This window comes from Ochotona curzoniae, unplaced genomic scaffold (assembly GCF_017591425.1).
Source record: "Ochotona curzoniae isolate NIBS_2020 unplaced genomic scaffold, NIBS_Ocur_1.0 contig_3622, whole genome shotgun sequence".
NCBI lineage: Eukaryota > Metazoa > Chordata > Mammalia > Lagomorpha > Ochotonidae > Ochotona > Ochotona curzoniae.
In genome coordinates, this window is record NW_024465926.1 from 9,144,375 (window position 1) to 9,170,007 (window position 25,633).

General features: G+C 46.8%; 1 protein-coding gene across 2 annotated transcripts in view; it reads left to right on the plus strand.

Moving 5' to 3' along the window:
- Positions 1–1,452: 1,452 nt before the first annotated feature.
- GLG1 (golgi glycoprotein 1) overlaps positions 1,453–25,633 on the plus strand; it is a 94,002-nt gene continuing 69,821 nt past the window's right edge. The window contains exon 1 of one of the 2 annotated variants that reach the window (XM_040982374.1): positions 1,453–1,934. In XM_040982374.1, coding sequence (XP_040838308.1) covers positions 1,467–1,934 — 468 coding nt within the window. In that variant the 5' untranslated portion in view covers positions 1,453–1,466. The remainder of the gene's footprint in view (positions 1,935–25,633) is intronic. The other variant, XM_040982375.1, reaches the window with a different exon arrangement.

Below are 25,633 nucleotides of genomic sequence, written 5' to 3' on the forward strand. Positions count from 1 at the left end.
TCAGAAGTGGAGCAGCTAGGGTTCAAAATGACCCTAATGTGGGATACTGGTACTTCAGGTGGTGGCTTAACTCACTGTGCCACAGCGTCAGCCCTGAAATGGAATATTGAGAAGCCCAGGAGACTGAATTTACGTCAGCCACATGCCACTGCTTTGGGAACATGTGTCATTTTCTGTAAGGTCCAGGTTTGCCAGACACAGCTCGAGTTGGCCAGGAGCCCAGATTTCTTTTAATTTCCTGTTTCTTGGTCACTGTGATTTCAAGATAGGTGCTACGTATCACTTCCTATCTGCTGAGGCAATCTGCAGGTGGATATCGAGTTTCCTCAATGCCCTAATTAAAAGTTAGGCAACCGCCTGCTTCTACTGGCAGACTGTCCACTTTAACTAGTTTAAAACAGTGGGTTTTTTTTGGCGTCTCAACTATGTGCAGACCCAGTATTCAAAATGAATGGCCACTGGGGACACAGACATCCCTGACCAGCCCCATCTACTGATGAACACGTGTATTCATTCATGTGGTCCGCCTGCCTGTTGTGGATGTTCAAGGTAGGGGAAGGGCCTCAGGATCATTTTAGGGCAGTGAACAAGCAAGAGCCTGGGGGGAAATACCAACCTAATACCAACCTGTTCTCACTCCCAGGATTCAGCTGAGTAGTTTGTACCCACTGGTTGTCAGCCTTGGAGTTTCCTTTTGGGATTCTGAGTCCTCAGCCAACTAATGAGATTCTGGTTCTGGCTGACCCAGTCCTTACTGTTCTGGGGAGTCAGGACACAGCACAATTTTTTGTTTTTTACTTGATAACTTGTAGTTAGTGGGGGATTGTGTTCCCCAGGGTGCCCTCACTCCTTATCACTCTGCAAGGGCCAAATGGGGTAAAGGTGCACCAAGGTGGTTGGATGGGAGGGATTAGATTTGGTGACTGTCTACAAGATGGCCCAGTTCACCTGCTGGGCAGCTCATTTAACAAGCTCCCCTCCACCCCATAAGGCCGTATTTTATTTTCAGCTTTTAACCCTAGTTTGCTGGTCTGGAATCAGGACTCAGGAGCCTCACAGTTCGTTAAGAGTAGGGCTGTAACTTTTTTCTGACTAGGGAAAAAGATTCACCTCTACACCGAACAATTTTGGTTATTTTTTTTTTTCCCAAGTCACTGAAGTGGCGGCACTAGCTACCGACCATCTTGCTTGTGGCAACTCCAGTTGTCTTTTTTGTTGTTTATGAACTTAAATGGACTCGCCCTGCCCGGGTGTCTCCCTCAGCTTTCCCGCCCGCGAGGACGGAGGCGTGGACCACGGTGCGCGCGGCGTGCTCGTGGCCCCGCCCCCGGCTGGCTCGCGCCGGTCCTCACCGCCCGGGGGGCGGGGCTCGGCAGGGCAGGCCACGCCGACCCACGCCCGAGGCCCCGCCCCCTCATTTAAATACGTGGCGCCGGCGGGTGCGTCGAGCTCGCCGCGGACCCAAGATGGCGGCGTGTGGACGTGTACGGAGGATGTTCCGCTTGTCGGCGGCGCTGCCGCTGCTGCTGCTGGCCGCGGTCGGGGCCGATGAGCTCCGCTTTCCAGTCGGCCACAGTCAGGGCCAGGGCCCTGGGGGCAACATTATGGGCTTTGGAGCGCAGGCTGGAGGCGGCGGCCCAGTGGGTCAGCAGCTGCCTCTGGCACCGCAGCTCCAGCAGCAGCAAGCACAGGCACAGCAGCAGCAAGCACAGGCGCAGCAGCAACAGCAGCAGCAGCTACCTCGGCAGCCACAGCCGCCCTTCGCGGCGGGTGGGCCTCCGGCTCGGCGGGGAGGAGCGGGGCCCGGCGGGGCCGGCGGCGGCTGGAAACTGGTGGAGGAAGAGTCTTGCCGGGAGGACGTGACCCGCGTGTGCCCCAAGCATACCTGGAACAACAACCTGGCGGTTCTCGAGTGCCTGCAGGACGTGAGAGAGGTGAGGCGGCGGGCCGGGCCGGGAGGGCCAGGCCTGGTGCGGGCCCGAGGCTGTCGCCGGCCTTGGACGCTGCGGATCGCCTGCAGGGCGCTCGCCGCCTTCCCTCGCGGTGCCTCGCGCTCCCCGGAGCCTTGGGGGCCGGTGGGGGGCTGGGGAAGAGGACCCCACCCCACCCCTTCCTTCCTCCCCTCGCTCCCGGCTGCGGGGGTCTGCCTGGGCACCGGGACCTCGGATTGCCGGCCGCAGTGGGGCCAGGCCCCGAGCGTGTTTCTTGTTCGCTCCTGTCTTTTGTGTGATGCTTTTTCATACAGAGCGGCTCCTTCGCCTGAGAGACACTTTTGGATTTTTTTCTGTTTTCCCCATCCGTTGCGCATTGGACAAGTGAGGAGCAATCCTTTGAAACCCGAAAACAATGTTTGACGTACTTGGACTGTTAGGGTCGGCGGAGGTTTCTTAGCTGTCGCTGATGTTTGGTCAGGCAGCTGGGGTGGGGGGGCGGTTCTGATGTGTGTGCCTTAGCGCGCAGAAGCATTTATTGTCTTCACCCTCATTCGTTTGTAGTTTGCGGATTCTTACTTTTTCTTCTACTTTCCCGGCTTGGATAGTGTGCTTTCGCTCCCATGCATTCTCTTTGGTAGGTGGGTAGTGAACCTCGTTTTTAAACTGTTTGCACCTGGTGACTGGGAGTCCCAACCCTGCAAACTTAGGACAGCATTTGAAGCTGTAACACTGAAAATAGTGTTACGATGGGAGTGGGGTGGTGGGGTCTTCCCTTTCTGAGGTGTGAGTAGGATTTTTACCAGGACCTCTTGGTGACATTGATCATTCCTTTTCTAGATTTAATGCTGCGGGCTCAAGTGCCCTTTTGGTGAGTCTCACATCCAAGTTTGGAAGCGAATCTGATGGGAATAGTTTGTTTTTAAGGTGTAGGTTTACAGAATTAGCTCCAAAGTTTGACAAGCAGAATGAGGCTGTTTGATCCCCCTTGGATTGGGATAAGATATCAATAAGCTTTGTCTGAGGCACTAGATGCTGTAGGAAGTCCCCTGATTTGGAGAATTGGGGTACTCTGGGTAATCTCCCTTCAGCCCGTTGCCAGGCTTACTCTGGTCTTCTCCATACAGTAATCCAGAAGTCCATCATCAGGAGATGGGAACGATGTTTCCAGAGCCGATAGGCTTGGTGGGGGTGGGGGTGGGTGGGTGGACAGGGTTCTTGACACAAAGATTCTCCCATGCACCTGTTCGTTCTGAAGCCGTTCCTCTAGGATGTACAGCTGAGGTTGCTCACCAGGTCCAATATTTTGGAGTTTTCTGTTTGATCCCTGAGGATACAAGGATCTTCATATTGATGACCAGACCTGTTGTAGGTGGTTTTTAGCAGAAACAGAACCTTATCTGGGAAGGATAAATGTCCCATTCCAGGAGTCCCTTCCTTACCTGCATTAGGGACCTTGGGAAGTGTTCCCTTGCAGGATCAACCAGTCTTCCTTGGCTAGGCACTCAGAACTTTGTAGAAGCATTCGTGCTCCTTAAATGACTTGGATTTGGTGATTTTTCTGGATTTTGAGCATGCTCTTATGTTTCTTACTGTGCAGAAAAATTATACTGGCTTGAAAATTTGCTCCTGATTCTAACAATAACTGTAAGATCCCCAGCAAAGACAGTGCCACAGCAACTGCGTTTTTTCTTCTCTGGGGTTGATACCTAAACTCGGAGGGTAGTATCTAATTCAGTGCTGGCACCTCTGAAAGACTGACTGAGGATGAGTGAGAGCTTACACATGTGAAGAACAGTATCAAGTAAGTTGAAGAGAAGGGTGTGTTTGGGGAGGACTTGGGCCATCCCCTGCTGTTTTCCCAGGCCATAAGCAGGGAGCTGGATTGGAAATGGAACTGACGGGGCACATGCCGGTGCCCATGTGGGAGGGTTGTCAGCGCTAACAGGTAAAGTATAAGCCTGTTGGAACGTTTATCTATTTGACAAGGTGAGTGAGCGAGCGAGCGAGTAAACACATGCAGTCTCCCACATGAAGCAGGGTCTCAGGCAGGTATCGTCTTTTGCTGCTCTCAGACACTTTATCAGGGACCTGGCTGAGAAGTGGAGCAGCCGGGACTTGATATCCTGATGATCTTGTGGGATGCTGACATGTCAGGCTTAACCTGCTGTGTCACAGTGAAGACCCTGGCCTGACTGAGTGCCTGAGTTCTTATCACCCGCACGGGAGACCCAGAAGATCCTGGCTCCTGGCTTTGGCCCGCTACTTAGGGAGCAAAGTACCAGATAGAAGGATGATTTTCCCGTCTCTATTACTTTTTCAAAGAAATATATTAATTAAAAAGAGAAGAAAAAGGATGGGCCAGTGCTGTGATGGTGCTGGTTAGGCTGTTGCTTTTGACAGTGCCTTTTTGATTCCTTCCTCAAACAGCCACACCAACCAGGTCTGGACCAGGCTGAAGCCAGGAACCCAGATCCTGGAACTCCTTAGGGTTCTCCGCATTGGTGGCAGGGTCCCATGGACTTAGGCCATCTTCAGCCTTTTCCAGGCTTGCTGCTGGTGAGCCGGATTGAAAGTTGGAGCAGCCACGACTTAAAGCAGTTCTCTAGCGTGGGATGCCTGCTGCACTACAACATGGGCCCTGTTTGCTGTGATTTTTTTTTTATTATTATTTTTTTTTATTGGAAAGGCGGATATACAGAGAGGAAGATCTTCCGTCTGATGATTCACTCCCCTAGTGAGCGCAACGGGTGCAGGGGCCCAAAGCTTTGGGCCCTCCTTGACTGCTTTCCCGGGCCACAGGCAGGGAGCTGGAAGGGAAGTGGGGCTGCCGGGATTAGAACTGGCGCCCATGTGGGATCCTGGGCGTGCAAGGAAAGGACCTTAACCACTGCGGCACCGCACCGGGGCCCTGTTTGCTGTAATCTTAACCACACTATTTGTCTAACATCTCATTTAATATTCTTAGTAGTCCTGGATGGTGGTGTTCCTTTATTATCCTAGCTGAGAAATAGGTTCAGGAACATAATATGTCCTATGTTGTATCCTAAGTGGTTGAGCTGAGGTGCACAAAAGCTTTTGAGTTAAAAGAACATACTCTTTTCAGTCTGTCAGAAGTGGTTGTAACTACTGTGTGATTGTTGAGAACGCCACAAATTTATAAATGGACACAAAGTGGGATGTGTCATCTACAACCATATTCACCCTTTCCTCACTATCAAGATTGAGTTGCCAAAAAAAAATGAGTTGCAGGAGTGGTGGCATTGTTCTTAAGGTAAGATCTGTCTGTCTGTTTCTCTGTAACTCTTTTTTTTTTTTTAAAGATTTATTTATTTTTATTGGAAAGGCAGATATTCAGAGAGGAGGAAAGAGAGGAAAATCTTCCATCTGATGATTCACTCCCCAAGTGGCCACATTGGCTGGAGCTAAACCAATCCGGAAGCCAGGAGCCAGGAGCTTTTCCCGGGTCTCCCACGTGGCCCAAAGCTTTGGGTCATCCTTGACTACATTCCCAGGCTACAAGCAGGGAGCTGGATGAGAAGCAGGGCTGCTGGGATTAGAACTGGTGCCCATGTGGGATTCTAGTGCATTCAAGGCAAGGACTTTAGTTGCTACACTGTCGTGCCAGGCCCAATAACTCTTTCTTAAAAAAGACCTTTTTAGATTTTTCTTTAAAGGAGATACATTAGTTTGAAAGGCAGAAATGTGTGTGTGCATTGATTTGGTCTAGTAGTTCACTCTCCACATGGTTCCGACAGCCAGGTGTGCACCAGACCAGCCTGGAGCCAGGTGTGTTTCCAGCTGGAGGACTTCGTGCATCTTCTGCTGCCTTTCTCAGGCACGTCAGCAGGGAGCTGGATCATAAGTGGAGCGGCTTAGACTCACACTGACACTCCACTCCGAGATGCCAGCGTCACAGGCTGTGCTTTAACCCACCATATTGACAGGCAGCTCCTTTGAGATCTTTAAATTGCTGAATTGTTGCCTCTGTATGTTCTTTATATGTATGTTGTATCATTTCCAGGGTGTTTGTATGTGTACTGTCCTGATTGCATTTGCATCCATGAAGGAAAGCAGTGATGTGAAAAGTCCCCATAACAGTTAATTCAAACATTATGTGGCTTTAGGTTCTACTCTGATTGCTTTGTTTGAGTTTTTGTCAGTGCCCTCAGTGGTTTCAAGCAATCTAGCTGCATACTCGAGTCCTTATTGATCTCCGTTATGCACCTGTCACTGTGGAGGGACAGCCAGTGCTTTTAATTTCAGGCACCACCATTACTTACTGTTGGTTTGATAAATGAGATTGTGACCAAGAAGCGGTTATGTAGGAGAAGTTTAATCACTTGATGCCATGCAGGCAGTGTATTCTTCAGGGCAGTGGAATGAGCACAAAATTAGGATTTGTATGCGGGTGGAACGCGGTTTGCTGCTTAGTTTAAAAATCGTTTTTTTTTTTTCCTGAGTAGGGGCTATTTTAGCTGCATTCTAAGTGAATTTATGAGTTTGATGTGCTAGCTTTAGTTTTAAAATATATATATTAAACTGTACAATCATTAAAATGTGCACTACTGAGGGTGCCACCTGAAATAATCTTCTGTGGGAAGCGCTAAGGCTAGAGTGTCCGTTATGATCTTCTTGGTTCTTGTACTTCATGTTTCCGTGAACTGTGGCCAGATATGTAGAAGCGAGGCAGAAGTGCAGGTGGAAGGGGAATGGTTGAGCATCCCCACTGACTGAGGTAGGAACAGGAAGTTAAACCTGATTATGCAGGATCTTCTTTCTACCGCTGGCTGATTATCCATGTCAAGTCCAAAGATAGGATGTATTTTTATCCCCAGCTCAGTTAAAAATGTTCCTACTGATAAATGAGAGTTACCAATAAAGTAGCACTGTTATTTATGGCACATATTTCTTTGGAAGACTCTTGATGAGGGCACTTTGCAGCATATAGTTACTTAATAATTTATTGTTCTGTAAAGTAAGCTAAAATACTTGAACATTCCAAAAGATGAACTGCTGCATTTCTCTTTTTTGTTTCTCTTGATATGTTCAAAGTAAACTTAGCCACGAGCCAAAGAATTCTTGTTTAAAAGAGAATTTGTGTGTTATTAATCTATTTATGAATTATTTCTCTATTTATAAATAATTTACTTGAAAGGCAGAGTTATACAGAGACATCTTCTATCCTCTGGTTCACTCTCCACGTGGCTGCAGCTACCAGGACTGGGCCAGGCTGAAGCCATGAGCCAGAAGCTTCTTTATGGATCTTCCAACATGGGTGTAGGAGCCGAAGCACTTGGTCCATCTTTCACTGTTTTTCCAGGCACATTAGCAGGGAACTGGATTGGAAGCAGAGCCACTGGACTCAAACTGGTGCCTGGCACTATAGGTGGAAGCTCATCTCACTATGCCATAGCACTGGCCTTATTTGTTTATTTGAAGACTTATTTATTTATTTGAAAGGCAGAGTTACAGAGAGGGAGAGGGAACAACAGGGAGAGACAGATCTTCCGTCTGCTGGTTTATTCTCTAAATATCCTCAATGGCAAGAGTTGGACCAGGCTGAAGCCAGGAGCTTCTTCCGGATTTCCCACGTGGGTGCAGGTGCCCCAGGACTTTGGCCATCCTCTGCTGTTTGTCCTGGCACATAGGCAGGGAGCTGGATTATGGACCAGCACTCATATAGAATGCTGGTGCCTCAGGCAGAGGCTCTACCCACTACACCCCAATACTGTCCGTAAATATATATATTTTAAAACAAAGTAATTAAAATGACTTCTAGGCTCTTCTGTGAAGTTGAATTTTCTTTCTTCCCCAGACATTCATGGAGTCTTATGTAGAGTACTGTGGTCAGTGGTAGAGATCAGTAACATTTATTGAAGTATTTTTTTAAAAGGTTGTTTTGTTGATTTGAAATGTGGAACAACAGAGAGGCAAGAACAGATGAGCTAAAATGAGAGGCTTCCATCTTCTGTTTCATTCCCCAGATGATGACGAGAGCCAGGTCTGGTTAAGGTGTGGAACTGCATCAGAGACTCCCACACTGGTGAGAGGGCTGCTTTAGGTGGATCAGAAGCAGAGGACTGGGCCCAGCACGGTGGCCTAGTGGCTAAAGTCCTCACCTTGAACATGCCAGGATAACATATGGGCACCGGTTCTAATCCTGGCAGCTCTGCTTCCCATCCAGCTCCCTGTTGTGGCCTGGGAAAGCAGTCGAGGACGGCCCAAAGCCGTGGGACCCTGCACCCACTTGGGAGACTCGGAGGAGCTCCTGGCTCCTGGCTTTGGATCAGTGCAGCACCAGCTGTTGTGGTCACTTGAGGAGTGAATCATTGGACGGTAGATATTTCTGTTTGTCTCTCCTCCTCTCTATATGTATCTGACTTTGCAATAAAAATAAATAAATCTTAAAAAAAAAAAAAAGGAAGGAGCAGAGGCCCTGCGATGCTGCACCACAGTGCCGTCCTCAGGCAGCCCTGGCAGAAGCTTGCCACCTGCCCTCTGCTCGAGAGCCAACTGCCTTCTGAGCCTTAGCTCATTCTGTGAAACGTGTGTTATTACTATTTTTAAATTTTACTTATTTATTTCAAAGACAGGAAGCCAGCGAGGGGAAGAAGGGACCTCTGCTCCTTTACAGCGCACGTGCCCAGCTGCCAGGGTTGGGGTGAAGCTGAACCCAGGAGCAGAGGACTCGGTGTGGTCTGCACGGAGTGGCCTGAGCTGTCACCTGCTGTTTTCCAAGTCTGTATTAGCTGGAAGATGGAATCAGGAAGAGAGGGCTCAAACCCATGTGCTCTGATAAGGACTTGGCGCCACAAGCCATGTTTTCACTTCTATGCCCAATACCCATGGCTGGTATTTATTTCTTTCCCCTTTTTTCTTTTTAATGAGAAAGCTGAGTTTAAGAAACTTGCCGTACTGCTCGTAAGTAGTGGAGCCAAGAGGAAAGCAGGTCTGTATTAACTTTTTCCCCTGCACTTGATCCCATGGCACAGGAGAATGTTATCTGGGCCATTTGTAGTCATTGGCCAGCTGGAACAGGTGCTGAGATATGCTGGGAGCATAAAATACACATTTGATTTAAAGATGTCTTAGAAAGCGAAAGAAAATACTCCTTTTTTTGTATTGAATCAATAGTTTAATAACGATTTGGACACTGGGTTAAGCAAATGACGTTTTAAAACTATTATCTATTTGAGAGCGTGACGAAGAGAAAGAAAGAGAGGAAGAGACCTGTCTGCTGGTTCACTCCTTAGACTTCCACCATGGCAGAAGCTGGGGCCGGGCCAAAGCTGGAAGCGTGCAGCTCCTTCCAAGTCTCCCACCCTGCTGGCCGGGCCAGGTACTTGAGTCACAGGCACATTAAAGGGGAACTGGATGGGAAGTGCAGCTAGGGCTCAGACTGCTGCTCCGCTCCGAGATGCTGGCGGCACAGCTTCAGCTGCTCTGCCACCACGCTGGTCCCAAGTAAATCACATCGTTAAAATTGGAAATTTTAAAAGATTTGTTTGTTTTACTTGAAAGACTTACACAGAGAGAGGTCTTCTGCCCACTGGTTCGCTCCCCTGATGATTACTACAGCCAGAGCTGTGCTGCTCCGGGTTTCTTCCGGGTTTGCCACAGGAGCCCAAGGACTTGATCCATCCTCTGCTGCTTTCCCAGGACCTTAGCAAGGAGCTAGTTCAGAAAGAGAGCATCTAAGACCCAAACTGCTGCCCATGTGGGATGCCAGCACTGCAGGCAGAGGATTAGCTTGCTATGCCACCTCACCTACTCCTAAACCAGTGTTTTTTCAAAATCAGTATTTTTAAAGTCATTACTATAAAACAAGACTGTGTGTATGTGTCACATTCTTTTAATGGACAGCTATATTCCAGCAGAAGAAGGTGTCTTTACTATGGAGCATAGCAGAAGTTGTGAAGTCTGAGCGCTGAGGTCACAGTCACTGCTCTGGGCATGCAGGGAGGCAGCGGTCTGCGAGGGCAGCAGCGCTGGGTGGCACTTTTCATTCCTCACATCTCAGAATTCCTACGTGAGCTGCTGGGGACGCGCCTCCTGGCCTGGCTGGCGCTGGCTCCCCGCTGCTGCTGCCTAGCTGCAGCTCAGGAGGAGCGGTGCTCTGAGAAAGCGGGCACCCAGGAAGTGCTCACCTTTCTTTATTTGAATGAGGTGAACTTGAAATTTAAGGAAGAATCTCCAATAATGGCCACCAGAACCAGGCCAGTTCCTCACCCTCCGATCTGCATTAAAATAGAGTCTGGAGGAACTGGAAGTGTGGACTGGAATCTAAAAACAATGAAGAGAGCCAATCATCTGTTTCCATTCAGTCTTGATGATTTTAGGAGTGTCAGGAGCCCTTGTTAGAGGGAATGTGCAATATTCTGTCACACGCGTGCGTGACACCTGTAACTCTTCAAAGGGTCCGAGTGAAAAGGAATGGCTGGCTTGAGTTTCTAGACCTCTACACTTGTGGAATACAACAGTCTGAAAAGTTTTTTGTGTTCCTTTGCAAAATAATAAATGTGGTCTATGTTTAAGATTGTAAGCAAGATAAACAACATTGAAATGATAATGTGAGAAAAATTAGGAGAATCTGAATGTGAGTTCTAAATTAAGCCAAATGCAAGTTTTATCTGTAGTTTTTTTTAATTTGTATTTTGTTTTTTCAAATTCAAGGTTTGAAAAAAGCAAATCATGTTCAAAGAATGTTCTGGCGCCTGGAATGTTTTATTTGTAGTTTGAGTTTAAAAGGAAAATGTTACTTTTTTAAAAGCATTAAAGGTTCCCAAAGTTCTTACAATGTTACTTGCAGCTGATTCCCGCAGCCAAGTCCTCTTTTCACAATTAGCTTCCCGCAAGCCAAAATCCCCAGCGCAGCAAGGTGCTTAGTAGGTCCTTTATTCCAGCAGGGTAGGAATGGGAGCAGGGGTGGAGCGGGAGAAAACTGGAAGGGACACATCTGCCATGGTGGGAGGAGGGGGGCTGCCAGGGCAGGGGAAGGGACAAGGTGGAGGAGGACAGGGAGAGCCAGGGAAGAAAGAGGGAGAAGGGAGGGGCTGTGTGGGCTGTGTGCTGGGCTCTGAGATTATCTGAGCTACAAGTAGGTGGGTGGAGGCTAGGGAGAGGCCCGAGATTGGGGAATGAGATTCTCAGGTAAGTTGCCAGTTACATCTGATTGGCGGATAACAGCCGGAATTTTGTGAGCCATGGGAGGGGAAAGCAGGAAAGGCGCAGGGTCCAAGATGATGGGATGGTCGAATCCTCACAAAAAGCAGCTTTGTAATGTGGTCAGCAACACCAAGTGGCCAGCAGCTCCAGGAATGAGAAGGAAGAGTGGTGGGGAGTTTTAATCATGGACAAAATTTGCCATCTGTGAGTTTGTGCCATCTACTGAGCACACACCTATTATTTGTGAAATAAAAATCCAGGGAGGTATGGTCTGTAGTCATGTGCAGCTCATGCTGACCGGAGAGGCGGTGTGGCAGCCAGAACACTGGAGTGGCCTTGGGAGCCAGATGCAGATCCTGACTTACTTTCCAGTTACTAATGATCTTGGGTTAATTAATACCTTTCTTTTCCAAAAGATTTTATTTTAATTTGAAAGGCAGGTTGACAGAGAAAAGGGGAGAGAAAAAAAGGGATCTTCGGCCTGCTGGTTCACTCCTTAAGTGACCACAGTGGCCAGAGCTGAGCTGATCTAAAGCCATGAGCCAGGCGTTTCTGGGTCTCCCACATGGGTACAGGGAGCCAAGGACTGGTGCCATCCTCTGCTGCCCTCCCAGGCCAAAAGCACATAGCTGGACGGGAAATGAAGCAGCCAGGACACAAACTGGTACTCACACGCAATTTTTCTTAAAGATTTATTTTATTTTTATTGCAAAGTCAGAATTACAGAGAGGAAGATCTTCTGCCCATTGATTCACTCCTCAAGTGACCCCTATGGCTGGTGCTGCGCCGATCCACAGCCAGGAGCCAAGAACCTCCTCCAGGTCTCCCAAGTGGGTGCAGGGTCCCAAGGCTTTGGGCCGTCCTCAACTGCTTTCCCGGGCCACAAGTAGGGAGCTGGATGGGAAGTGGAGCTGCCAGGATTAGAACTGGCGCCCATATGGGATCCTGGCGCGTTCAAGGCGAGGACTTTAGCCGCTAGGCCACCTTGCTGGGTCCTGGACATGTGATTTTTTTTTTTAATAGCAGTCGAAGGATTAGCATACTGTAGCATCACCTCAGCCCCAAAATGCTGGTTTTTTAAAGTCAAATATGATGAAATATGAGTAGTTTCTTTTGATCCAAACTAATAAAACCACAAAGACAGGAAATGTCAAGGAGAGCAAGAGGTGGAGACGGGACAATGGGCTGTGTCAAAGGAAAGCTATTAAGCAAAATTCTGGTGCAGGAAATTCCCAAATCGCTACATATAAAAGCTTTTTCCAACAGCTAGCTTTCATTGTGAACCCAGTAAACCCAAAAGCTGTAAACTGGCACATTGCAGAGGGTCCACCCTGGGAGATCCTGTAGGGAAGAAGGCAGGAAAGCAAGCAGAGATCAGAAGGCCGACGAATAGGGACAGGGAAACTACCAGTGTCTTCTGACTCCTGCCGTCATTTCTCTTATTTTAGCTGTGTTTTCAAGTTAAAAATACGTAGTATTCTTTCAAAGTTTTTACAGTGATTTGAAAAGAAAAACCAGATATACTGAGAAATTCTACCTCATACATATTAATAAGCAGTCAGGTCCTAACAAGCCCATTAAACTGAGAGTTTTAAAATGAAATAGTGGGAGCCGATGCAGTGGTGTAATATACTAATCCTCTGGCTGCAGTGGTAACATCCTGTATAAGTATCAGTTTGAATCCAGAGGCTCAAGTGCTTGGGACCCTGCACCCATGTGGGAGACCCAGAAGAAACTCTTGATTCCTGGCTTTGGATCACCTTAGCCTTTGTGGTCACTGGGGAGTGAGCCAGCAGATGGAAGATCTCTCTCTGTCTCTCTTTCTCTGTACAAAGAAATCTGCCTTTCAAATAAGAATAAATAAATCTTAAAGACGTGCAAGAGCCCAGGCAGGACTCAGTTACTTAGGGCAAGGCTCTCCTTGCAGGAGTCGGACTTCTCTTGTCTCAGTGTCTCCAGGATCACAGGAAGGGGACCAAGGTGGACTGTCTTTCTCCCACTCATTCATTTGTGAAATATTTCCTGTCCACTTCCTGTATGGCTCAGTTAATAAAGATTATGATTTTGACTTGGAAAAGGTGGCTTGGGAATTATGTTTCCTTTAACATAAAGAGTTCATATAAAATAAACTTTGCTTGGTGTGGAATCAAATGTAAACATTACAGACCCACTTTACAGAGTATCTGTATAACAACTGTCCCTGACTGTGAAGTTATTTTCAGTCAAGTTTATGGGACTTGCAGGTCTTGGTAAGCATATGCTGCAGCTGGAACAGCATATGCTGGTCGGCAAACATGAATCAAGGACTGTGACCAAGCTAGCCAGTCACAGACTTTGGACTCCAGGCCAGCTCTTTCTAAATTCACAGCCTTTGTCTTCATTCAGCTCTGCCCTGCCTCTCCCGAGCTGTTGTCCTGGGGATTAAGTTGATTGCTGTTGTTCCACAAGTCACGAGGCCCTGCTCCATCTTGGGTGGGTGATGACCTTTTTCCTCCTTAGATTTGTCACTGAATAGTGAGGGCTGCCTGGGATGCAGGTCTTTGATTTTTCATCAAGAAACGACCACGGCTGGGTGCAATAGCCTAGCCGCTGAAGTCCTTGCCTTGCATGCGCCAGGATCCCATATAAATGCCAGTTTTGGTTCTGGTGGCCCCGCTTCCCATCCAAAAAGGTGACTAGCAAGCAGCAGGCATTTAGCCAGAAGGCACATTCCATGTGGTGTGGGGCCTACCATGTTGGGAATGGTCTTGTCTCTGAAAGTCTCAGAATTGTGTTTTACTTTATATAGGCCCTTTAATGGAAGCGGAGGGCTGCCAGTAGGCTCCCTAATAAGGGAATAGAAATACTTATGATTTTTTAGGGGGAATAGGTGGAAATGTGCTAGAATCTAGCCACTAACCCTTTTCATCCTCATATTTCCAGGGCTGTTTCCAGTCCTGGCAGCTGTTAGGCATTGCCAGTTAGCATTTATAATGAGCTGTAGGTCAGACTGGATCAGCTTTGTCCCCTACACTGTTATAAGCCTGATTCAGATTTTTTTTAAAGCTTTAGTTACTTTATTTGAAAGCTGGAATTTATAGTTACAGAAAGGCCCAAGTACCTGAGTCATCCTCTGCTGCCTTTCTCATGCACATTAGCAGGGAGCTGGATTGGAACTAGAGAAGCAGGAAATGAACAAGTGCCTGTATGGGATGCTGGCATCACAGGTGGTGGCATTGCTCCCAATGCCACAATGCCAGCCCTATAAAATAGAATTTATAGCAACAAAAGACCCAGAACATTGTGGCACAGCAGGTTAACCCCTTACAAAGCCAGCATCCCCCATCTGAGTGTCTGTTCAAGTCCAGCTGCTGCACTTTTCTGTCCAGCTTACTGATAGCCCATCTGGGAAAGCAGGTGAAGCAGCTGGGCCCCTGCAGCCTGTGTGGGAGACCAGGATGGAAGTCTTGGCTCTTGGCTCTGGGCTGGCCCAGGCTTGGATGTTGCAGCTACTTGGTGTGTGAACCAGTGGTTGGAAAAGCTCTGTGTCCCTGTTTCTCTCCCTTTACCTTTCAAATAAATACATTTTATTTATATATTTTATTTACCTAGTGACTGGCATTGTGGCTCAGTATGTTAAGCCACCATCTGTGATGCCAGCATTCCATGGATGCTAGTTCAAGTCTTGGTTGCTTTGCTTTCAAACCAGCTCCCTGTTAATGTGCTGGGGATGGAAGCCGCAGATGAGGCTTGCATGCTCCCTGTCACCCACGGGGGAATCCTAAGAAAGTTCTGGGTTCTTAGCAGCCACCTGACTTGCTGTTATTTGGGAGTGAAGCAGTGGAATAGACGATATCCCTTCTTCTGTTTCTGTTACTCTTCCTCTTCCTGTCAGATAAATAATTCTTCAAAAACAAACAGCTTATTCAGGTTTTTGGTGTGTGTGTGTGTGGGGGGGTGTATTTGACCCAATGATCCTACTGCTCAGAGCTGATTCAGATAAATTCATATGTAAATGGTGCGATACATGTACATGGCTTCAGTGAAGCTTTGGGAGGAGTGATGGTGGCCAGCCGGAAGCAAGCCTGAGGAAGAGGAATCCACTACTAGTATGGGGCGTCCGTGCAGGAGCCACTGTGCTGTGAGAAAGAAGTGATTGGAGTCGTGAGATGGTCTGACGTCTGCTATTAGATGAAAAAAGTGAGGTGATTCCTCTGCGCAGCACCCACCTTCATTATGCTCACCAAAGGAATGAGAACAGTGTGTGTGGGCCTGGTGCCGTAGCCTAGCGACTAAAGTCCTCGCCTTGAATGCACCAAGATCCCATATGGGCACCAGTTCTAATCCTGGCAGCTCCACTTCCCATCCAGCTCCCTGCTTGTAGTCTGGGAAAGCAGTCAAGGACGGCTCAAAGCCTTGAGACCCTGCACTGGTGAGGGAGACCTGGAAGAGCCTCCGGGCTCCTGGTTTCAGATCAGCTTACCTCTGGCCGTTGCAGCCCGTTGGGGAGTGAATCAGTGGGCGGAAGGTCTTCCTTTCTGTCTCCTCCTCTCCGTATATCTGACTTTCCAATAAAAATAAAATATATTTTTAAGAAAAAAAAAAGAATGTGTGTGCTAATGTTTGCGTGTGCACAAGAGTGCTTGGGCAGGAGGCATAGGAGCGCGGCCACTGTATTCTTCATATATGTACTTTTAAATTATTCAAACCGAAATTAATGTTACTTTAAAAAAAATCTAAGGAAAAGAAGAATTTTTTTTCCCCTTGCCCAATATTGACAGATTCTGCCTTAGCCGCAGATAGGATTTTATTACCTGACTAGAGGGTCAGCTTGTTTGAAACTGAATTGAGCAAGACAAAAAAAGGCATTCCTTTAATTCTAGGTGTTATTTAAGGCAGAATTTGCACAACAAACCCCAAAATAACCCTGGCTTCCCATAAGAGAAGTTGCGTAGCTGGCTGCAGGCCAGAGAACTCCCATCTGTGGCCCATCTCCTGGGGGCTCTGGCGTCTGCTGCCTGCAGGAAGGCGAGAGTCAGAGCCAGGCTTGCTCCCCCCGGCCTCCCCCCCCCCCCCAGAAATTTCATACATTTGGCTTCTTTAAGATTGGCCTGTTTATTTGGAAGACAGAGTTACAGAGAGAAGGAGAGAGAGGTCTTTATGGGTTTGAGTTCTTTAAGATTTATTTGTCTGTTTGAAAGAGTTACAGAGAGAGAGGAGAGGTCTTCCATTCCATCCACTGGTTCACTCCCCAGATGGCCACAAAGGCCGGACTAGGCCTGTCTGAAGTCAGGAGCCAGTAGCTTCTTCTGGTTCTTCCACTTGGGTGCAGGGCCTGGATACTTGGGTCATCCTCTGGTGCTTTCCCAGACCATTTAGCAGGGAGCTGGATTGGAAATGGAGTAGCCAGGATGGGATGCTGGCAGCGAACGTGAGGCTAACCTCTTGATCTTCCAGCCCTTCTCCTCTTCAGTTCTGGTTCCTGCCGCAGTGGGAGGACTTTTCCTGAGGCATGCTTGGCTACTTGGGAGCACCGAGTGCTAGCAGCTAGGAAGATCTTTCACAGGTGTCTTGGGTGAATTAGGTCAAGTGCATTTGTAGGGCGTTTCTCTTTTCATTTGCAGAGTGTAACTCTGACTTTCAAGTAAAGTTTTTTTTTTAATTCTGTTTTGTTTTTCATTGGATAATTGAGAGTCAGTCTTTATGATGATTGTTTAAATATACTTGCTAAATTACATAGTTGGGTTTATTTTTGCTGTTTGTTGCTTATTTTTGTTGAATTCAGAAGCTGGCTGTCAGTGGAGCCAGTGAGACAGGGTTGGGGGTGAAAACATAGTTACTTCAGTAATAATGATGGTTTTTCTGCCAGAAGGGCATCTAGAACATGGGGTTTTGGTTTTGTTAGATGTTGGCATAATGTTAATTTTTCATTATTGATACGTTTGTGTTGAAATCCAGAGTACTTGTGAGGTGATACTACTTGTTGAGATAAATTCATGTCTTTATATAATAGACTGCTTTCTCCTCGGATAGTTCATTTCCTGCCTATAACACTAAAATTCACCAGATTTGTAGCAGAGAAAGTGAAATTTGTAAAATAACCAGTATAAGAATTGTATAATAACTCTTCATGAAAAGCTTGGTCATTTGAACATCAACAATCTTGGTACTATCCCACATAATTTGGTGTTTATTTGTTTTGGTGTTTATTTGCCCAAGCAAATCGAATAATTGCTGGGTAAACAGTTGAAGTTCCTTGCCAAAGCATACCCTGGACGTCATGCAGAGTGATTGAGAAATTTAGTTGCTTGTTGAGTTTGACCTGCCCGTCTGTCAGTGAGACCCACTGATGGTGAGTTTAAGATGACTCGTGTCTTAGTCTTAAAACAAAACAAAAAAACAAACTTGAAGTCAGAGACAGTACAAACTAAGTGATTTTATGCAGGTCAGTTTGGTGAACTTTAGTTTCCATATCTGTAAAAATGAATAGTTGAATAAAAATTAAGTTTCAATAGAGCTGGAAGTGTTTTGTAGATTGTAGAGCTTTCCATGGGGATTAAATGAACTCCGTACTCTTGAGTTTGTCCTTGTCAGTTAGCAGAGGACCTCATTTCAGTGTAGGGTTAAATAGAAGAAAGAATTGGGACTCTGTTCTTTGAAGAAGCAGATATTGAGATCGGTTTTGCATATGCTGGTTCACTCCCCAAGTGCATGAAGTTGTCAGAGCCCGGCTTGGCTAAACCAGAAGCCACGGGCTCTGCCTGGGTCTTCTGGTGTCAGAGACCTGATCCACCTAGCAGGGAGCTGCCTCTGGGGAGCAGGCAGTGCAGCCAGCCCGCTCAGTGCTGAAGTTTCACTCCACTGTGCCCCTCTGGGTCAAACGTCTCTTCTTTTTTTTAGGTATTAATAATATTAATAGTTTAATTCAATACACAATTTAAAAAAATATCAATGGTTTCAGTTAGCAATTAAAAGAGTTTCTGAAATGGATCCAAAAAGAAAACTTAACTACAGGTTGTCTGTAAGAAATATACTTTGGGTTGAGTACTGATACTCAAGCCTCTTTTCTTCCAGGATTGGAACATTTTATGAAAATATTTTAAAATCATGTGTAGGTAGTTTAAAGAAATACCTCTGGTTATTACATTATTTGCTAACTTGATATTTAGGTACAAGCTTAGATTACATTTTATTGGCTCCTGAGTTAATGCAAAACTTACCAGCAGTGCCCTCTGGGGAGATGTCTGGCTTAGCCCCAGGGCCTTGACCTGTGTATTTGCTTTCACTTTATTCAGAACCAAGGTGAGACGGGCTCTTATACCTTCTTTTATTTTTCCTTCAATTTTGGCTAAGTTGCCTTTGTCTCTGGATTTAATGTAACACTGGAGATAAAACAGAACAATTGGAGAGTTCCTTTAGTTCCTTTTGAAAAACCAAATAGAATCTTTTTTAAAAGTTTGTGGTTGGGCCCGGCGTGGTGGCGCAAGTGGTTAAAGGTCCTCGCCTTGCACGCCCGGGATCCCATATGGGCGCCGGTTCTAATCCCGGCAGCCCCACTTCCCTTCCAGCTCCCTGCCTGTGGCCTGGGAAAGCAGTCGAGGACGGCCCAAAGCTTTGGGAACCTGCACCCACGTGGGAGACCCGGAAGAGGCTCCTGGCTTCGGATCGGCATAGTATCGGCCCGTTGTGCTCACTTGGGGAGTGAATCATCGGATGGAAGATCTTCCTCTCTGTCTCTCCTCTCTGTATATCCGCCTTTCCAATGAAAAAATAATAAAAATAAATCTTTAAAAAAAAAAAAAAAAAAAAAGTTTGTGGTTAAATCTCCGTTGGTTTTTTTTTTTTTTTTTTTTTTTTTTGAGTTGTAGAGAATTGTGTGGACAGGATTATTTCTAAAGTTAAAGGACTGTAACTGCCAAAGAGCTGATTTATTTTAAAATTGTATTTTGTAATGAACTGAGGTCCATTGTGCCCTCTGTAAGCACTAAATTTAGCAAGGCTAAATTTTGATAAAATTGATATTTTCCTTTATCTGAAAGGTTGATTGCATTGTTAGTGGTTGTCTATTGGTCTGGTACGTGCCTGCCTTTTTGTCCACATCTCCTGCCTGTATTTGAGAGATAGTCCAACTTTCATGAGGCAGTTTTACACCAGGAAGTTGTGTTGAAACATGAGTGAGATTACAGAGCATGGGATCAAATCGGCTGTGATTTGTGATAAAGAGACTCTCCCCACATTCTCAGCCGCTTTTATGAGGCAGTGGGTTGTACCTTACATACATGATTTCACTTGCATATGGAATTTAATACCCATCTGACCATGGTGCCTCTCCCCTTGAGCCTAGATAAGACACAAGGACATCCTAGAAAAGTAAATATTTTTGACTAGTAAAGAAATATACGATGCTGTAAGACAGCAAGGCTTTGAGCTCACTGAGACCTAAATAGCAGCCTGCCACTCCACACCACTTCATATCTGGGTTTCCACGTGCGTGACACAGATCCGAACACATGAGGCACTGTCCGCTACCTCCTAGGATGTGTCAGTACAAAGATGGATGGGAAACTGAGTAGCTGGGACTCCGAATGGCACTCCAGACTGCAATATGGAATATAGGAGACCCAAGTGACACCTTAACCCACTGTAATCATGATACCACAACACCTCCCCCTCAAGAAAAGTCTGACACTGAAATTGATAAGAAAGTTATTAATAGTAATATTAGTCACACCTTGGAAGAAGCACACCCTAAGAGATAGTTTATGTATGCTTAATCAGTGTTGACTAAATGTCAGAGCAGTTTTGATGCTATTATGGTAAGATTTCCACAATGAAAAAATTTGTCAGTATTTTTCAAAGCCATGGTCAGTGGGTCAGACAAATAAGCAGCTAACATTGTTCTTGGCAAATTGTGTACAGTAATGAAATATTTTTACTAGCTTAGATTTTATTTTATTTATTTACTTTTAGAGAAATAGGAAATATCTAATGATTTGGAGGTAGGCAAATATCTTAATAAAATTCATCTTGTGGTAAGATGAATTGAAAGAAGTTGATTGGGGCTGGCGCATTGGCTCAACTAGTTAATGCTCTACCTCTGGGCGCCAGGATCCCAAATGGGTGCTGGTTCATGTCCTGGCTGCTTCACTTTCCATCCAGCTCCCTGTTTATGGCTGGGAAAGCAGTGGAGGATGATCCAATGTGTTTGAACCCTGCAGCTGTGTGGGAGACCTGGAAGAAGTTCCCAGTTTTTAGTTTCAAATTGGCTCAGCTCTGCTGTTATGGCCACATGGGGAGTGAGACAGCAGGATGAAGATCTTTCTTTCATCTTTCCTGCTCTAAATCTAACTTTTCGGGCCCAACACGATAGCGTAATGGTTAAGGTCCTCACCTTGAACGTGCCAGGGTCCCATATGGGTGCCGGTTTTAATCCCGGAAGCTGTACTTCTCATCCAGCTCCCTGCTTGTAGTCTGGGAAAGCAGTTGAGGATGGCCCAAAGCCATGGGACCCTGCACCCGAGTGGGAGACCCGGAAGAGGTTCCTGGCTCCTGGCTTCGGATTGGTGCAGCACCAGTCTTTGCGGCCACTTGGGGAGTGAATCATCAGATGGAAGATCTTCCTCTCTGTCTCTCCTCTTCTCTTTGTAATTCTGACTTTCCAATAAAAATAATAAATCTTTTTTTTTTTTTAAAGATTTATTTTTATTATTTTTTTATTGGAAAGGCGGATATACAGAGAGGAGGAGAGACAGAGAGGAAGATCTTCCATTCGATGATTCACTCCCCAAGTGAGTGCAACGGGCCGATACTATGCCGATCCGAAGCCAGGAGCCTCTTCCGGGTCTCCCACGTGGGTGCAGGTTCCCAAAGCTTTGGGCCGTCCTTGACTGCTTTCCCGGGCCACAGGCAGGGAGCTGGAAGGGAAGCGGGGCTGCCGGGATTAGATCCAGCGCCCATATGGGATCCTGGGCGTGCAAGGCGAGGACCTTTAACCACTTGCGCCACCGCGCCGGGCCCAAAATAATAAATCTTTTAAAAAATAAAAATAAATCTAACTTTTCAATACACAAATCTATTTTTTTAAATTTATTTTTGATGATGTGTACATAGTTGGTCAGGGTGGGAAGGGTCAAGGATCAGGGCAAAGTTTACACATTTTATTTTTCTTCTTCCTGAATCTGGGGGAGGGGAGGATACAGTGAGAGAGACCACGCCCAGCTTCCCCAGAACCCAGTGTCATCTAAGTCCCTGTTGTGGAACATGCTGTGAGGATTCCACTCAAGTGGTTTCTGTAGTTCTGAGATGCTGTTGATATCACTACTCCAGGATTGAAGAAATCCTTCCAGGGCCCAATGGCTGACATGGTCCACCTCAAAGTCTTCATTCACCCAGAAACCTGCTGTCAGGTTTCACTGGGGTAGTTCATCAATTTGTTCTGTCCTCCTTCCTCTGCACATCAGTGGATGTGGCTGCTGCAACCTAGCCCAAACCTGCCCACTACACACTTGACCCTCACATACACCAAGGGAAACTGCAGCCAAGTCAGAGAGAGTGACCCCCAGTAATCTCCACTGGACCGGCCCCCAGCTCTGGTTCCTGTGCCTGCCATCGTGTGCAGTGGTCTGGTCCAGTCTGTCCCATACCCCATTCAGCTCTTGTACACATTATTGGGCGTTGAAGCCTAAGTCAACTCAGCCAGTTCTACCCTGTAGCCTGCATCATGCCAGTGGGTGCCACTGCCTGTCCAGCCAAGTCTGCCTTCAGTCTTGATTCTCATGCTCCCCAGTGGGAGCTGTAGCCCATCAAAGAGGTGTCCACAGCCTCCCCAGTGGACCTACTCCCTGCCCCAGATCTGCAGTCTAGTGGACAGGACTTTCCCTTAGTTCCAGTACTTGCCAGCTGATGCTGCAGTAAAGCCCAACCCGCCTGCTCTTACTCCAACTCATGCCCATACCAGTGGATACAGTTGGTTAGCCCACCCTGGTTCTCCCTCTAACCCAGTTCACATGTAGGCCATCAGGTGTTGTAGCCCTACCCAGCCTGGTCTGTCGCCACTCCCAGCTCTTATGTTCACCAGCAGGAGCAGTGACCCAGCAGGGAAGTCCCAACTACTTCCCTACTGGGCTCTCACACTTTCTCCCCGCCCCCCAGCTTGTGTATACTCGTGGGTGCTGTGGCCCAGGCTGGCATATCCTGTCTTACCTCAGCATTTGCCACCAGGTGCTGTAGCCTGACCCTGTTCTAGCTCACGCTGGCAGGTGCTGATGCCCAGCCTAGTATAATCAGCCCCCAGTCCTGGCCCTAAAGTGAATTGGTTGGTGATGTGGCCAGACCCAGCCTGTCCTATACCGCATCCTGGTTCTCAGATCTGCCTGTGGGTTAATGAACTGGTACAGTCTGACCCACCCCCAAACCTAAGCCACATGTATGCCAGCAGGTAGTGTAACCTGGTCTGGTCTGGGCTGCTTGTGTTGGTTCTTTTTTTTTTTTTAAGATGTATTTAATTTTTTATTGCAAAGTCAGATGTACAGAGAAGAGGAGAGACAGAAAGGAAGATCTTCCGTCCGATGATTCACTCCCCAAGTGAGCGCAACGGCCGATGCTATGCCAATCCGAAGCCAGGAGCCAGGAACCTCTTCCGGACATCCCACATGGATGCAGGGTCCTAGGGTTGGGCCATCCTCGACTGCTTTCCCAGGCCACAAGCAGGGAGCTGGATGGGAAGTGGAGCTGCCAGGATTAGAACTGATGCCCATGTGGGATCCTGGCGTGTTTAAGGTGAGGACTTTAGCCACTAGGCCACGCCGCCAGGCCCCTTGTGTTGGTTCTTGCACTCACCTGCAGGGGCTGCACCCTGATAAAGGAGTTTGCTACACTCCTTGTTGGGTCTCCTTCCAGTGGCAGATCTTGCGCACATGGGTGGGTCCTTGATCCGGGCTGACTTACTCCGCCTCCTGTCCTGGCAGAAACAGTAGCCTTACCCAACAAGCCCTTACCCAATCTGGTTCTTACTGTTGGGTGTTACTGCCCAGCCACATCTAGTCCACACCTGACAGCTCTCGCATGACCCAATGGGAGCTGAAATTTAACCCAGCCCATTCTACACCCACACTGGCTCTCATGAGCACCAGTGGATACTGAAGTTTAGCCTAGTCTGTCGTACCACAGACCTAGTCTACACCCTTGCTAAGGGACGTTGCAGCCATGTTCAGCGCAGATCACCACCCTTGTTTTGGTTCCCGTGCTTACCAGCCAGGGAATTCGCTTAACTCCCCAATCAGACCTGTTTCCAACCCCAGATTTTGTACATGCCAATGGTTGTTCTGACCCAGCTCAGCATAGCCCATCCCCTGTCTTGACCTTTGCCATCAATGCTGCAACCTGGCCTGACCTGGCCCTCCCTTAGTCCCAACTCTCACTGATTAGGCCAGCTGCTGTCGTGATGACTAGATTGGACCAAAAGCAGAGAAGATGGTATTGGCATACAACTGGCTTGGTTTGGGGTTATCTTACTTGTTTTCTTGCTTTTGATTTTTAACTAGTAAGATCTAAACCAGTCAATTTGAACTCTTTCTTGAAAAGTTATTTGTTACAAGAGTTCTAGTTGACTAATGATTGGTGAATCAGACAAGGAAATGTCTTGTTTTTTTGTGTTGTGTGTGTGTTTTCATTTGACAAATTTTGAATACATGTTATTTACTGTACACCTGAAACTTAATGGCAGGTTCTGGAAGTGAGGTGGTTAACCTGCCTTCACCTCTTGCTTCTCAGTGTTACAGCCCTGCTGCAGTGCAGCTTGTGGTCCAGTGAAGGAGGCAGCCACTGCAGAACCATGAAGCAAGTGCTGGGAGGGATGCGTGGGTGTTGGGCTCAAGGGAGAGGCAGGAGTGCTTTCCTGTGGAACTGGTGACTGGGCTCCAGAAACAGTAGAGGTTGTACCTCTGGGGGAAAGGACAGAAACTTGTAACTGTTAGGCTGCTTCTAAAAATATAAAATTTGTAGTTTGTGTTGAATTTGAAATAAAAGGCAGGCATTTCAAGCAGTTTCCAGGAAGAAGATAAAAGTTTGTGACTACATCTTGAACTGAATCTAGAGTTCGTTTAAAAGGCTGTAGTTGGGAATACCAGAGTGGTTGAGCCTTCTTAAAGAATGTGTAAAATTGAAGAGCGCGATTCCAAGAACCGAGCCCTGGGGAATGCTCACAATGAAGGGTTTGAAAGAAGCTTGTTGAGGGAATTGCAGGGAACAGAAGGAGCGGTTGGGATTAAAAGAAGCTTTCTAAGAGTTTAGTTGTAGGAGCCAAGGAAAGAAAAATCCAAAAGGGGGTGATAAGTGATCACTTGGGTAAATAGAAAAACAGTGTTATGGTTAATGGTTAAGAAAACAGCGTAGCTTTTGGTAAAACTGAGAACAGTTTCTGTAGAACTCACGTTTATGTGATACTATTTGAGATGGTTAACAGGGCTAATGTGGCATATCTGGAAAAGACACAGCCCGCAGTGCCCGCATCCCATATATGGGCAATAGATCATGTCCTGACTGCTGTACTTCTTATCCAGCTCCCTGGTAATGAGCCTGGAAAAGCAGTGGAAAATGGCACCTATACCCGTGTGGGAGGCCTGTGTGAGGCTTCTGGCTCCAGCATTGGCTGTTTCCCGTCATTTGGGGAGTTAAGGAATGAACCAGTAGCTGGAAGACACTTTTATCTTTCTCTCTTTTTTTTCTTCCCTTCCTCCCTCTTTTTGTAATTCTTACTTCTTTTAATTTTTAACAACTGCTTTAATGTTGCTTACATAGTTAAGAGGAATGTGTACTGTGTGACCCTGCATGTGGGAGGATTGAAATATGGAAGAAGATGGGTGGGATAAATGGTTTTTTTTTTTCCCGTGTTTGTTGGGGAGCCAAAGGACGAGGGCTACTCCTTGCTGCTGTCAACCTACATCAGCACCTAGGGATGGGGGACAGTCACTTGTTGACACCTTAGAGACCTTAAAGTTGGGGGAAATGTCCTAAGAGTGTTACTTGAGTGGTTTTGATGGTTCTGAGACGTCGTCAACTTTGTTGCACCAGGGTTGAAAACTTCGAGATCTGTGGGCTGACCGGGTCCACCTTAGTGTATCTGTGTCCACACAAAGCTTGTAACTCTTACTTTCGAAAACAGGTGAAGTTTCTGACTCCTGCCTCTGGCCTGGCTAGACCTTGCTGTTGTGGGAATTTGGGGAAATGAACAAGTAAATGAGAGATCTCTATCTTTGTCACATGCACTTTGCCTTCCTTGTCAATAAATAAATAAACACTTATTTAAAAAGGTAGTTTTGCAATGTAGTTAAAAACAGTTGGGGCTTTGTGCCTATAAATAGTGCTTAGTAAGCATGAGAGGTCTCTAGGAAAGTATACCAAGAAATCACTTAATTGCCTTCCTGGAACAGACTCAGAACAGTAAAGAAAGACAATAGAAATAGCTTCTCTGAAGAATGTGAAATGTCAGGTTCACCAAGAAAGAACATTTTGGATCCAGATAGAAGTTTTCTTTTAAATCTCTATACTAACTGAAC